This window comes from Alexandromys fortis, unplaced genomic scaffold (genome assembly GCF_014885135.2).
Source record: "Alexandromys fortis isolate MF-2015 unplaced genomic scaffold, M_Fortis_MF-2015_v1.1 scaffold_60, whole genome shotgun sequence".
NCBI lineage: Eukaryota > Metazoa > Chordata > Mammalia > Rodentia > Cricetidae > Alexandromys > Alexandromys fortis.
This window is the reverse complement of record NW_026067946.1, coordinates 10,273,626-10,289,260: the sequence shown is the minus strand read 5'-3', so window position 1 is coordinate 10,289,260 and position 15,635 is coordinate 10,273,626. Positions and strand designations below refer to the sequence as shown.

Below are 15,635 nucleotides of genomic sequence, written 5' to 3'. Positions count from 1 at the left end.
ACACACAGTCAGTCCTTAGTCTCCTTGTCCTTTGGTAGTGTGCCCAATACTGAATCAAGGGCAGAAAAAGAAGCAGTGAGGTATAATAGGAAAAATTAATTCCAGCTTGGCCATAATAAATTAAATGTTTCTTCTACTTTTTGAAATTGGAAAAAGGCAAATGGGCACTAGAGTAGTGTTAATTGCTGGATCAAAGGGGCACTGCTGTACTCTGAAGAGAAAGGGGAAGAATTTGTCTTGATGAAGGCTGGCATACATTGACTGCTGTTGGTTTTCAATCTTTACATCTTTGAGGGCTAGGAATCTACAGTGTCTCGATGAGAGCCAATCACGAGGCTCCAGAACTATCACCCGGCATGACAACAAAAGAATTTCTTAACAGAAAATGCTCCGTGAAAAAAATTGTGGTGTATAATCTTGAAACCTCTACATATGCTTTCACCTAGAGACGAGCAAGCACACTGAGTCATTTTTACTTATTCTAAGTAGGAATGTCACCTGGGCAACGACGGAGGTAGCGAGAAAGGATAGAAGGTTGGAAAACTCCACCCTGAGGCAGCCCCTAAAAGCTTTTGCTGATAGTGTCAAGAAAACAATATGGTTTAGACTAATCTTGTAACTCTCCCCACCCCCTTTTCAGAAACAATATTCTTCAAGAAAAACCTGCCGAAGCCAGGAATACAGTGTTCTCCAGATCTCAGCAAGCAGGGCCGCACTAAAGTTGTTTCTGACTTGCTGCAACCTTCTGTATTCCCCTCTCTCAGCCTCACGGTCAGGACTCTACCCGTCGGGGAACAAACCCATCTTGCACATACCAGCTAAGCATGTTTAACTACGAACGTCCAAAACACTTCATCCAGTCCCAAAATCCATGTGGCTCCAGACTGCAGCCTCCAGGACAGGAAGCCCCCAGCTTCCCTAGCCAAACCAAACAGTCCTCCATCGTCATCCAGCCCCGCCAGTGCACGGAGCAGAGGTTTTCTGCCTCGTCCACAGTGAGTTCTCACATCACCGTGTCTTCCTCGGCTTATCCTGCTTCCCAGCAGCTTGCTGGCCCCAGCCCAGCCCAAAAGGTTACTGCCACCTTTAACCAGTCTCCAGCCAGCTTCCTCAGCTCTATTTTACCATCTCAACCCGATTACAGTAACAGTAAGATCCCATCTGCTGTGGACTCCAAGTAAGTGAACCTGTGTACGCTGCGTGCGCCATGAGCTTTATCCAGGGAGATCTCAGGGTGAGCTGCTGTTATTCTTTAGAGTGCAAATCGGTAGTGTGAGCTTCATTCTCACTGAGCCAGGAAACTGGCAGTAAGAGGTCATCTAAGCTTTCTCCAGTGTCCAGACGGAGCGGGACTCAAATTACCTACTATCGCACTATCGCACACAAGTATATCCTTATTATTTAGCATCTTCAGAAAGAAAAAAAGAGCAGATTTCTAACACACCAGGGAAGGGTGAGCTTTCTGCTTAGCTCTAAGCTAAGTTCCTCTCGCTGCAAATTTAATTCCTCTGAGGTCTGGCTTGGCTGGGTTGCAGAACACCTGTCTGTTCCTCTGTGTCTAGGATTTCCTCTGTTATGAGCAAAGGCTATTAAGTTTCTTCTCGTAGTCTTCTCTTCCTACCCTCTTCTCCCTCTAATCCTGACTATCCACTTGGCTAATATAATTTAAAATTAACACTTTTTAAAAGTCTGGAACTCAGTCAGTTGGCCACTTGCATAAATGGTCCTTACTGGCATCAGCAGGGAGGCTGGAGCAGAAGAAGGATCGTGGTTTTAAGGTTTGTGTTGGTAGGAGAATTTGTAACTTGTTGAACTTTGTCGGAAGGTCTAAATCTAGGAGCAAATACCTACAGCCTTATGCAAGCATGCGCTGTATTTCCATAGCCAGAGACTGTCCTGAAGGAACTCAGCCCAAGGAAGGGACACCATGTGGAGTTGAGCTTTTTTTAAAACATGAACAGAATACTTTGTACTTATTTAAAGTTAGGGCTATCAGTTTTCATATTTCTTGGCTGGCGAGAATATCAGCGATTAAACGAGAGGCATCTCAAACATTGTCTGGTGGACCATGTCTTGTTGGAGTCTTAGTGGAATACTTGCTGGTGTCTCTAGATTTGTTTAATGTTGAACAGAGAAAGAACCATAAATCAGCATAGAAGTGGAAGGTTTTCCTATCCAAAAATAAGCTGATACTCATGCAGTTTACTTGTATGAATTATTAAAGTGTTCACCAATAAGATGACTGAGCTAGTTTTTCTAAAAAAGTATATTATTCATTGAAATTCCAGAAAAGCAGCTAAATTGACCATAGCAGTTCAGCTTGTAGTGAAACCTATTTCATACTTTTAAGAATAAAAATTAGGACACTCAAAAACAGATTGGTATTCTATAGTTATTAAATTGAATTATATATAATGGCTGATGACTAATAGTTCCTGCTTTGGAATATAATATTCTCATAGTTTTGACTTAGCATTTTAAAAGGTCGCCTTCCTCCCCAGCTCCTCACAAAATCCCATTGAATTCATTTCATACTTCTTTCTTGTTCACAATTATTAATATGATAATTCTCCATGTAGCTTCTTGGTATTTCTAAGTTTCTTATACCAGAATTTTAAATATATAACCCACTCTGACTGTAGTATTTCCCTATTAAAGTCTTTCAATCCTATGCCAATTCTGCTAAAAAAAAAAAAAGTTATCAAACAAACATTCACAGAGTCTCAACCACATACCTAGCTTTGCGCAAAACTAAAAAGAGGCAAAAATAGAGACTAAGAAAGCAAGCCTAGGAGGTCCCAGACCAGAGATCAAAGGTCCAGCTTTAGCTGCTCCATTTTCAGCAACTGTAGATAATTCTTCTAATCTTGCCGTCGCTACTTGATACCCATTTTGAGTCCAGCTGTATGGGGTGGAAAGCCCTGGCCCTTGAACATTTGTGCACAGATCTCTCATTGTTATGAAGGGCTCAGGATTGCTCCATCTTCTAAAGCAATCCCTTGATTTCTGACCTAAAGACTCTTGAAAACCCTACTTCGCTTCTCAATGATGGGAAGTTCTTAGGCAATGGTTTTAGCAGTTGTTCAAACGGCACGGGGAAAAAGTGAGTGGGATTCTTTCATTCTAATTATTCCTTCCAAAGAGCTTGCCATGAGGCAGTCAGCAAATAGCCTGCTTGGTGATCCAGTTTTCTGAGCTGTATCATATTTAATGATCAGGATTAGTGGTGAGGGAAAAAAAAGACCTCTAAAGCAGTGTAAAGGTAATATAAGTTTATACAAAAATATTATAAAATATAATAAAAGTTTATAAGTAAGACCATATAAGTCTAGTACATATGCCACCAAATGTGCAGACAGTGAGGTTGTGTAGTCAATCAACTAACTAAGGATATCTTGTGGGTCTCAGGCTTAGTTGTCATTAACAGTCCTTCGGACTTTCTCTAAAATATAATGATGAGAACAGAATTGTCTGAGTCTAATTCACTTTACCAAGCACTTGTGGCTCTCAAACAGATGGGACTCTAGAACTGAAAGACATTATAAGTATTTATCAGTGCAAACACTACAGGACTATTAAGGGGCTATAATATTCCTTAATTGTGAACAAGAAATTAATCATTGTGAATATAAACATATTAATAATTGTGAGCTTCAAGGGTAAAAAAGGCCAGTGCTTTGGCCTAGGAATTTAATCAAGGGAGGGGGCTTCACTATTTACTTCTATTTGATTGATTTGACTATTTACTTTATTGGACAAATCAGACTTTAGTTAGGTATTGATATAGACAACTGGAAAGCTCAAATATCTAGATTGTAAAGGGAGAATGGGCACCATCAGTTTCTAAAATAGTATATCGGCTCAACTGGCAGTATCTCCCACAGCTGTGCTTTACAGTGGTGTGCATGAGTGGCGGGTGACGAGTGATGGCACCCGTTACTCACCAGTCTGTTTACATTTGACCCTTGGGATAACCACCAGGTCACAGAGTGGCCCCAGTCCACAAAGTGAAGGCTCTGGTTCCACTCAGTCTTTATTTCCTCTGAATCACAAGTCCTTTTAGGAATCTTGATCTCCTTTGGATCTGGATGACTAGGGAACATTTATCATGAGCTTCGTAAAGTCTTCCTTAGAGCAGTGGTCAGTTTCCCCCATCAACTAGAAGGATACAAGTTTGCCAGCGTAGGGTTCTAATTCAGCAAACAACACTAGGAAAAGTTTGATCCACCAAACAGCTAACCATACCGGATTTTCTCATTCCTGTCCTTGCTCTCTACCAATGTCAGTATGGAAATTTAAAAGGGCTCGGGATAGCTTAGAGAAACATTTAGGCACTGCATATAAGAATTTAAACTCTTCAAATTATTTTCAGATTAGTGAATTATTTCCAAATCCTTTTTTTAAAGTTATGTTTCATGTTCTATCTTCCTCTAATTATCCTTTTCTTTCTCTACCAAAAACTAATCAGCTTAGCAATGCAAAAGAAATCATCACTACTTTAAAAGTTATGTTTATATTCTTCATTGTTTTTAATTGAGCTATACATTTTCCCCACTCCTCTCCCTTCCTCCCCTATTTCTTTGCAGTGGTTTGGATCATTTGGGTTATAAAATTAACTGGAATTGGAAATTAGTAGGAAAGCCAGAGATCCCATTGAGGAGCAGGAGAACCACAAAACTCAGGTGTGTGCTGGTCAATTCAGCTCTAAAAGAAAGAGCCATGAGCAACTATGGATAAAATCATGTGGATACTTCTATTTATGTCTGTCAGTTCACATTTTTTTATTCATGAGTCAGATTGGTCGTTGCAGCACTATGGAATGTGTATTTTTCAACGTTAGCAGGTAATACCAAATACTTTCTCTTAACTGGGTATGTGTTTACACTCCGACTAACAAGGCATGAGTACTTATTTCACTTTACTCTTTCAATTAAGAGTTGATAGTGCTGCTGTGTTAATATGAAATATTCTAGAAATATGAATAATAGCACCTCATTGCTTTAATTTACTTTTCTTTGCCAACAATTGAATTGGGAAAATGCAATTGCTTCTTTTTTTATTTTTTATTTTATTTATTTATTTATTTATTTATTAAAGATTTCTGTCTCTTCCCCACCGCCGCCTCCCCTTTCCCTCCCCCTCCCCCAATCAAGTCCCCCTCCCTCGTCAGCCCAAAAAGCAATCAGGGTTCTCTGCCCGGTGGGAAGTCCAAGGACCACCCACCTCCATCCAGGTCTAGTAAGGTGAGCATCCACGAAACTGCCTAGGCTCCCACGAAACCAATAGGATGCTTAATATACAAAAGTACATTTTTACTACATAATAATGAAAATAAATAAAATAAAGCTATATCAAAAACATTAGTCATGGGGTTGGAGAGATGGCTCAGAGGTTAAGAGCACTGCCTGCTCTTCCAAAGGTCCTGAGTTCAATTCCCAGCAACCACATGGTGGCTCACAACCATCTATAATGAGATCTGGTGCCCTCTTCTGGCCTGTAGGCATACAAGGAGGCTGAACACTGTATACACAATAAATAAATATTTAAAAAAAAAAAGAGCCATGATTGGCAGTATTTACCAAATTCCCTGGTATAAAGACTTTGACAACATCAATTTCAAGCCCTACTGGGATCACACGTTGCTAGAAAGAGATGCTAAAAAAAAATCAGCCTTCTTGAGCCCAGGAGAGGCAGCTGAAGTACACTACTGTCCATCTCTCCATCAGACGAGAAATTCAACAATCAGACTGAAAGAACCTGAAAGCTCCCTGTAACCATCACATTCTTTAGGGAGGATCTTCTAGATGTCTTCTTTATGAGTAAATCCCCACCCCTACTGTATTAGTTTTCTTCTGCCAAAAGAAAAGATAAAGTAGCCATTCTTACAGCATCCTTCTTGACTGTTATCAGGGTCATTGGTGTTCTTGACAACACTAGAAATTCTAAGTGGTAATCTCAATGTTTCTAAACATGGCTTACAGAATGAATTCAATTCTATCATTTTCATGGTTTTTTTTTTTCCTTTTTTAAAGCTATCAACAATCCTCGGTTAACCAACCAGTAAATGCCATTCCATCCCAAACTGCAAATGCAAAGCCCACTCCAAGAACTCCTGACCATGAAATCCAAGGATCAAAAGAAGCGTTGATTCAAGATTTGGAGAGAAAGCTGAAATGCAAGGACACCCTTCTTCATAATGGAAATCAAGTGGGCAAGCTATCTGTTGTTTCATACAGAAGGCCAATTACACTATTAAAGATCTAATTCCAATGAGAAAGTTCTGAGGATGAGAATATAGCTCACTGGTAGGACACTTACCTAACATCAGGTTGATACCCAGTACCACTACACACACACACACACACACACACACACACACACACACACACACTACTTCTCTCTCACACAGATCTATGGCCATAGAGGCAGCAAGAAATAGGATTCACCTTTTTAAAGAGGAACATTTGCTTGTTTGAACTCATTATTACTCTAACATGAACGTCCACCATTTGGGTTTCAGTAATAAATGGATGAAGTATTTAAAAAAAAAAAACCTAGATAATACAAGGAAACTTTTGTCTTACACATTATTTTCTCAAAAACTCAATATATTGGCGCATTTCTACTCTCCCTGCCCTAGGGTTTTGGAAAAGTAGAGACGAGAGGATCAGGAGTTGAAAGTCAGCTTTGACTAGATGAGTTCAAAGCAAGTCTGTGACCCATGAAATCTTCTCTCAAAAAATAAAATAAAATAACCATCACCTTCTCACAAAATGTCTGTCTGCCAAGTAACTAATGGAAAATGTTATCAACTCAACTTTTTGTACCTTAACAGCTGTAATTCTTATGTAGATCTTAATATACAATTGAATTAGTTGCTCATCTTTGAAGACAAGGCTCCTTAGGAAACATAGAAACTATAATTCAAAACATGGGAGCACAGTTTGAAGTTCTGACTCTTAAGAGTAATGGTTGTCCAGTTATAGCTATTCACACACCTCTTACCAAATCTCATCACCGCTCTCTAGAGGCTGACCTATGAGGAGAAGATGGCTCGCAGGTTGCTAGGTCCCCAGAATGCTGCTGCTGTGTTTCAAGCTCCAAACAATGATGTCCAAGATTCTTCACAGGTAAATTAAAAAGACTGATGTGTAACTGTGACCTTTGTTTTTCTTTTTGACGTAGGATCTTTGGCCCCAAATCTGGCCAAATCGATCCTCCTTCCACAGCTTGCTATGTATCTGGGACCACAGAGGCATACAACTCTGGCCAGCTTCAGGCAACTTTTTTTGTTGTTGTTGTTGCAATGTTTAAGTTGTTTGATGTTTTCAGCCATGTTTGTGACACATCTACTTGCTTCTGCCCATGCTCCCAAGTTTAAACACGCCTTTTATTGAACGAACTAATAAGATGATTCTATTGAGGGCCATTAAAATTAAGATTAATAAAAGCTCATTTTCCAGAAAAGGATTAACTTCAAAATAGAGTGAATACACACAGACTTGCACCTGACCAAATTAATTATAACAGGTAACTCAAAAACACATGTACGGTGGGAAAGACAAACTGAAGGGTTATTACCCTTCAAGCTGCCTGCTATAACCTCTTAAACAGTCTGCAAGGCTGTGAGCAACAGAGACAGAGCTGGGAACTCATTGAGAAAATAGCTATGAGATAAGAACGAAGACTTTTGTTTATATTAAAGGCAACTAGACCAACAAGAAAAGGATGGATGACAGTCTAATGGGTAAGAAGTAGATCTCAGACACTGAGCAGGACATCCATTCACTCAGCCACTCATTCATTCAGCCAGTTTGCATGGAGCATCTACTGCACTGAACTCGGGCCACAGCATAGGCAGTTAGAGCCGGAATAAGACAACTCCATCTCTTCTAGTAGAATTACTCAGAAAATTTACCTAATATTTATGACAGTGTTTGAAAGGAAGGTGGCGGCGCCAGCACAAAAAGATAGCAGCAGAAACCCAACTAAGGGAGAAAACACAAACCTTATTGTTTTATACACCCAAACATCGATCCTAAGTAATAAGAAATGTCCAGTTACAGTAACTATAAACAAAAATACATCTCTGCTGTAATTGAAATACTCTACTTCTGACAATAACATGGTAAAACCAAAAGTTTTTTTTTAAGTCTTAATTTTAGCTGGGCAATGATGATGCATCACTTTTAATCTCAGCACTTGGGGAAATCTCTTGGTTCAAGGCCATCCTGGTCTACAGAGTGAGTTTCCATGACAGTCAGAACTACACTGAGAAGCCCTATCTTGTAAAATAAATAAATGATAAACACATAAATAAATAAAAGTAAAAATAAAAATTAACAAAACAAACAAAAAAACAAAAACTTATTTTGAAGATTTTGAGTTTTATTAGATTATTAGGTTTGATTTTTGTTTTTGTTTATTTTTCCTAAAGAAATAGAATGATTGCTGAATTGGTAAACTGTTTTGACTTTTTTTTTTAAGAAATCTTAGACTAGACAAATTTTTTTAGATTCTTTTGAAATGCTAAAATGCATTGGCTGAAAAGATTCATCCCAAAAAAAATGTTTGGACTCAGATTTTCTGTGTTCCTATTCAAATACTTCAGAGATATTTGGGCTGAGAGTATATTTTCTACTTCTTTTCGTTCTCCCACTGTGCCAAGAACAGCAACATTTCTACAAAACATCCACGAAGTATATAATCAGTTAATTCGGTTATAACGTTCATCAGTTCTTCACTTTATTCTCGAGTAGAAACAATTTTCTGGCACTCAATATAAATCACAAAAGGTAAATAAATATTTCTTTATTTGGCAGGAGCTAAGTCATGTTTCAAGTCTTTTTTATAGATTTATCCATATTTCTAATGGTGTCCAACAGGATTTTTTTCCATGAGCTAAAAGGAGAAGTATTTTCCAGTCTAATACGTGTTTACTGTTGTTGGTGGCACTGCTCAGCAGTAGCCTGACACCTGCTGCCCAGTGCCAGCATAAGTGACCTCATATCTATTCCTGCTTTGCTAAAGTACAACCTGCACTGTGTCCCCAAGTCAAACACGCCAGGGGAACACATCACCCTTTTATCACAAAACCACTCTCTGAGAATTAAGCGGCCATCAGTGTTGGGTTCAGCTGACTTTTATATATCGCACCTGTGAGACTATCCTGTTAATTCTTTGGAGTCCTTACTAAGGAAATGGTCGGGTCATTTGCTGTGTCTAAAATGGAGCTATACAAAAGCCAATCACAACTGAAGTAGCACAGACGTTCCTCTTAGCTACACTTGCTTACCTTCATTTGAAAGGACCAACTGCGTGTTAAATTTCTCCATTTGTTTTCATCTCAAGCAGCACAATCCGGAGCATGCACGGCTGCAGGTTCCCACATCACAAGTAAGGTAATTCCGTTTAGTTTGTAAAGACAGATGTATTTTGCTACCTAAAATGTTTTCCACTACAAATATTATATGTAGTATACAGAGCCCTCAAGTTTACTATATTCTTTCAAAACACAGTGTGAATTTTCAAATGTCAAGGGTGATGCTGAAAACTTGTATTATTAGAGCTACCTCAAAGGGTGTTTTTAAACATTTTGGTCAAATAGTCAGGACCATGCTTCCATGTTAAATAACTTGTCAGAACAAGGGAAGCGCTGTACTATGAGGTGTACATTGATCAACTTAAGGAACTCCTTTAAAAGGAGAGGGTTATTCAATATTCAGTTTGAACCAGATGTTTCTAAATTGTTATATTTCTGACGGTCATTAAATAAGCCCTTCGTGTGCCTCCATTGTCACCATGCCATCAAACCAAAGCAGAGACTCTGGACTCTCTAGCGTGATGGCCGATTGTACTGTGCGAATGGAATAAGCAAGGACATTTCTGCACAGTCATTATTAAAATATTGTTGTAGAAGTAGATCGTCCTCAAGAGCAGAGGCAAATGACCAGGACGCCATCCAGGAGAAGTTTTACCCACCACGCTTCATCCAAGTGCCAGAAAACATGTCGATTGAAGAAGGACGATTCTGCAGAATGGATTTTAAAGTAAGTGTTTTTAAACATGTTAAGGATGCATTAGCGATGGGACATCACGTTTGGGGACTTGTCCCTCTTCCCAAACGTTTGCACAAATTCTGAAGCTGGGCCGACACAAGTTGGGCCGACACAAGTTATATACTGGTTGTGCCATCTTCCAGCTGTGTAAACTTAGACAAGTTAAATAAACCTAGACAAGTTTATCCCCTCTTCATTTTGTTGCCTCTTCTGTGAACTGGGAATAACAAATACTACTTACCTGATAAAGTAGGAAGATGAGCTTAGTAAACAGATGTCCTGGATACACACACGCACGCACGCACGCATGGATGCCCGGCCGACTTAAGCACCTGTAGTTGTCTGTTCTTCCCTTCAGGCTGCTCTGCTTTCTTCTTTCCTGGATTTTCAGACTAGAACGGCGCTCTAGCAGAAACCTCGTCACATTTTGGTTATCCTCATTCTAAGATGTTTTCCTTGCAAAATATTTTTCCAGATTCCCTCTCAATGAGAGTTACTGTTTATGTTGAATGTCTTTATACAAAAACATTTAAATAACTAATATTTATGGACAAAATCGTGGTGTCCATATACCTTGTGGGATGTAAAACATAAAGTATGTTCTAGATAAAGTAATCAAAAGGCGTCTTAAAGAGTTTGAGGCTGTATTCTAAGGAATTAGGTGTGGTTTGAAATAGTCTAAAAACAATACAGTAATCTCAAGTTTTTAATTTCACAGTAAAAATTTACAGTAAACGTATTTTGAACTCCTACTTTCCACTTTTGATCCCAAAGCCAGATGACAAAATTGTTAAAATCATAAATGGAAAACTGCTGTATTTTATCTGTAGGTGAGTGGACTGCCGGCCCCTGACGTGTCATGGTATCTAAACGGGAGTCCAGTTCAGTCAGATGAGCTGCACAAAATGATTGTGTCTGAGAAGGGTTTTCACTCGCTCATCTTTGAAGTGGTCAGAGCATCAGACGCAGGGTCGTATGCCTGTGTGGCCAGGAACAGAGCCGGAGAAGCCACTTTTACCGTGCAGCTGGACGTCCTTGGTAAGCCTCCAAAGAGATCCTTCGTAGACAGCCTGACTGAAAATGAAAGAGTATTATAAAAGAAAATATTTCAAAGATAAGTCCAGTGAACTTCAAACTTAAAGCTAACATCTACAGAATCTAGAGCAATGCCAATTTATACTTAAAACAGCAAAAAGACATCTTAGGAGGAAGCAGTAAAATTACAGTGCCATATCTACCACCAGTTCTTTTCTAGAAAGGTAATAAGGAGATGTGTAATTTTATTTTAATTACTGGGGGAAGGGTGAAGAAGGGGTTTGTTTTACAAATCCCAAGTCACAGTCCCTTGAAGGGAACCTGGAGGCAGGAACTGAAGTCGGGAACCTGGAGGCAGGAAATGAAGTCAGGAACCTGGAAGTGGAACTGAAATCAGGAACCTAGAAGCAGGAACTCAAGTCAGGAACCTGGAGGCAGGAACTGAAGCAGAAGCCATGGACAAAGCTACTGCTTCCCAGGGCTTGTTCAACCAGCTTTTTCTTTTAAAAAAAAAAAAAACCAACTTTAGTTAAGATATAATTACATCATTTCCTCTTCCCTTTCTTCCTTCCAACTCCTCCTAAATCTTTCTTTCCAGCCCCTCCTGTGCCCCTCCCTTTATACTATCAAAATTTATGGCCTCTTTTTCTATGAGGATTTTAGATAAATAGATGATATTGATGGATAGACAGACAGACAGACAAAGAATAGATACCCCTGGGTATTTTATAACTAATTAGGAATCGCATCCCTGGGGAAGACCAGTTCTCCCTCTCTCAGCATACATTAGTTGCCTGTAGCTTTTCATCTAAGAGTGGAGCCTTGTGACGTTTCTCCCTTCCATCTTAGCACAGGTATTGGTGCCCTCCTTGTTCAGGTCTTGTTTAGGCTACTATGTGTTACCACATCATGGGTGAAGGCTTTCTGTCATTTATAGTCTGTGGTCAGACTTCTTGTTCCTCTGGTTCTTACAGCCTTTCTGTCCCCCTCTTCTGAAATGTTCTCTGAGCTTTGGGTGCGAGAGTTGTGTTGCAGATGTATCCACTGAGTCTGGGTACCCTACCCCATAGTCAGTTGTTCTCTGTACTTTGAGCAGACTTGGGGTTTCTGTTGTGGTCTACACCTACTGTAACGAGAAGCTTCTTTAGAGAGGGATGAGAATTACACCCCTTAGCTGTGAGTATAAAGATACGTATTGAGAATGCAGGGAGGCTTTAGCTCTACTGGTCTAGAAGAGCGATAGTAATAAATTCTCTTCTAATATCTATGACCTCACTACTCCTAGGTAACTGGCTAGCCTTCCAGTGACAGGCATGGTTTCCCTCCTGTTGAGGCAGCTGTAAGTCCAGTTACTTGTAAGCTGGTTACTGCCAACATATGGGTGTCTGCACTGCACCCTTAGGTATATCTGGCAATGCTGGTCATTGTTCATCAGAGCTAGGTAGGACTATTGATTGCTTCATCTTTTTGCTAGTTCCCTTTGGTATTATGAAAGCTAGTCCTTGGAAGGAGACTTTCCATCACTAGAATCCTGCTGCTTCCCCTCTCTAGCCCCCCACCGTACACATGGCCCTTTTTTACTTTCCTACGGTTTCTACAGTTACTACAAATAATATGCTCATGTCTTAGAATTTGCATCTAGGAATCACATATGAGAGAGAACATAATATTTTTTTCTGTGTCCGGGTTATCCCACACAATATATTTTTTTTAATTTCATCCATTTACCTGCAAATGTCACTATTTTATTTCCCTTCCAGCTGGATACTATTTCATAGTATATAGGTACACATTTTCATCAGTCACTGGTCAACTGGGGGACATTTAGGTTGTTTGCATTTCCCTAGCTATGGTGAATAGAATAACAATTTGCATGGCTGATCACCAATTGACAGAGGGAATATTATATAATTTTAGGGGGAGCAAATGAAATAGTATAAGATTTTGTTGATATAACTAGAAGAGGATTTCTAGTAGAAACTTTAGCCTGATAATTATCTGCCCTATAATCGGAAATGTAGCCATCCTGACTCAGGCTGATACAAAATTGCCATAGGCTGTCATAATGTAAATCCCTACTTGAAAAATGGACACTGGCTGTTAAGTTTTAGCTCTGCCCTATGTTATATTTACTATGAAAATGGTGCCTAACCATAACCAAAAAAGTCATATTTCTTAGAAAAGCAGGTTCTGATAAAACTCTCACTTCACACTGTGGCATCATAGCTCTATAAAAACTCATGCCCAGTTTTGAAATTTTACCATCTAAGGACTTTAACTATATCCCTACATAATGTTTTAAGCTATGGTATTACCTCACAAGAAATATTTAATGCATCACTGTCGGTTATATAAAAGTCTGCTAAGGTTAAAAGATGAGCAGTGTCCTTGAGCTTATACTCTACTAGATCAATGAAAGACCTTTAGGACCGAGGGACCTCAGCCAAAGAGGGGGAGAAAAGGAGTGAGCAGGGAGTAAGGCACATACGTGCATGCTCGCCCAGTAAGACACTTCCCGCTATTCAGCTCTGGGTAAATCATATTTGTGCCAGTAGCTTCATAAATAATATCCTATTCCTACTGAAAGAGAGCTTGGCTGGAACCCATCCAGTCTCTTCCCTTCTCCTTTAGGAAATCCACCTTCAGTGTCAGCTCACCACTTCGCCCTGCTTCTCCTTGGAGGCGGTTGTGATGACTGACATCTGCATGTTAGCAGTTTACAAAGCCTCTTTTCTTTCATATCCATACAGATCCATCTTATGAATTTGTTTGGTTTTGGTTTTTTGTTTGTTCGTTTGTTTGTTTTGAAGGTGTAGTTAGCGATAGATAAAACTGAGGCTCAGAGAAACTAAACAAAAATCCTCCAGTTTTACAAGGCTGGAGGAGCCAACAGAGACTTGGTTTTGTGGGGTTGAGGATCAAGGCTACAGCCCTGCACAGGCAGGACAAACACTCGACCACCAAGTTGCATCCCCAACCAGGATCTGAACTGCAGATGTCTGCTACTTTTCCCATCATGCACACTGCCTCCCTGTAGACCAAGTGACTTACTTCTTTTAATAAAACATGGTTAAAACTTCAATAGATCATTGCATTCCATTTTAAGAACTCTGAATATAATAAAATAATAATGGATGTTATGGTCTTTTACCTAAAAGTAAAAAGGTTCCCAATCCCGACGTTGCTTTTTAAAGCTTTCAGGTCAGCATACAAACTTCATAATATTTTAATTTGGCTTAATGTCATCTGTATTGATTTCCTACCACTATCCAGCAAAAGAGCATAAAAGAGCTCCAATGTTTATCTACAAACCACAGAGTAAAAAAGTTTATGAGGGAGAGTCAGTAAAACTAGAATGCCAGATCTCAGCTATCCCTCCACCGAAGCTCTTCTGGAAAAGAAACAATGAAATGGTCCACTTCAACACCGATCGGATAAGGTGAGACCAGACTCTCCTCACTGGCATATACATTGGTTGGGCGAATCTGGTTATACTTTTTATACATATTATAAATTATGAAATTATGGCCTTGAGTTGTCTATTCTTAAAAATAAAATATTTAAGTCAGATTCAAGTAACTCTAAAAATAAGGCATCACAGAGCTTAGAGTTCATCTTTTTTTGGCAATAAAGAAGCATGGCTACAGGAAATAAATTATATGGAAAGATTAAAAGGAGATTCTTTGGGGGAAGAGAGAGTATGTGTATGAGTTTCTAGAGATCCAGCCTAGGGTCTTATGCATGTTAGACAAATACTCTACTACTACAAAGAGATACCTCTGCTCATAGGTGGGGTATCAAACTTTTGGCATTGATTAGAGTTAGTCTTGGAGTTTTCAACAGCCTTTTATTACTAATTAAATTCTATAAGGCAGCCATATCACTTAAACTTTACCTGAAAGAAAAGAATTTTAATCCCCGCACCTTAGTTTTTGTTTGTTCCTTTCCAGCCTATACCACGATAATGTCGGAAGAGTGACTTTACTGATAAAGGATGTAACCAAGAAGGATGCTGGCTGGTACACAGTGTCCGCAGTCAATGAGGCTGGCGTGACCACGTGTAACACAAGACTTGATGTCACAGGTATGTCGCAGAGCAGCTCAGCTTAGCCAGGGAGCTGAGAAACACACAGCTCAACATGGGGGGTTTTCCTCACAATCATTTTCTCATCGTATCTGCCGCCGACTACGAAGTTCAACTACGTATTTTAAACTGCTCTTCTAAATTTCTGTTTGTTTCAGCCCGTCCAAACCAAACGCCCCCAGCTCCCAAGCAGCTGCGTGTTCGACCAACTTTCAGCAAATATTTAGCGCTTAACGGGAGAGGTTTGGATGTGAAACAAGCTTTTAACCCAGAAGGAGAGTTTCAGCGCCTAGCGGCTCAATCGGGACTCTACGAAAGTGAAGAACTTTAATAACTTTGCCCACAGTGGAAAACACAGCCTCACTATTAGCAATATAGCTGATGACTTTGTAGAAAAGAAAAAACTCCATGGCTGTATTAACAGCTTACGGCTTTACTTAGGTCGTATAACTAACACA

General features: G+C 39.6%; 1 protein-coding gene across 2 annotated transcripts; it reads left to right on the top strand.

The window, feature by feature from the left end:
• Positions 1–824: 824 nt before the first annotated feature.
• Positions 825–15,633, top strand: Myot (myotilin). Of its 2 annotated transcripts, none has more exons than XM_050149320.1 (9): positions 825–1,177; positions 6,033–6,207; positions 7,029–7,130; positions 9,355–9,401; positions 9,917–10,049; positions 10,889–11,096; positions 14,367–14,532; positions 15,044–15,177; positions 15,336–15,633. In XM_050149320.1, the coding sequence occupies exons 1-9, from the start codon at positions 825–827 to the stop codon at positions 15,506–15,508; spliced, it is 1,491 nt and encodes a 496-aa protein (XP_050005277.1). In that variant the 3' UTR covers positions 15,509–15,633. The 2 variants fall into 2 exon arrangements, with proteins under 2 accessions (XP_050005277.1, XP_050005276.1); XM_050149319.1 differs by having other exon boundaries at positions 9,352–9,401.
• Positions 15,634–15,635: the final 2 nt, after the last annotated feature.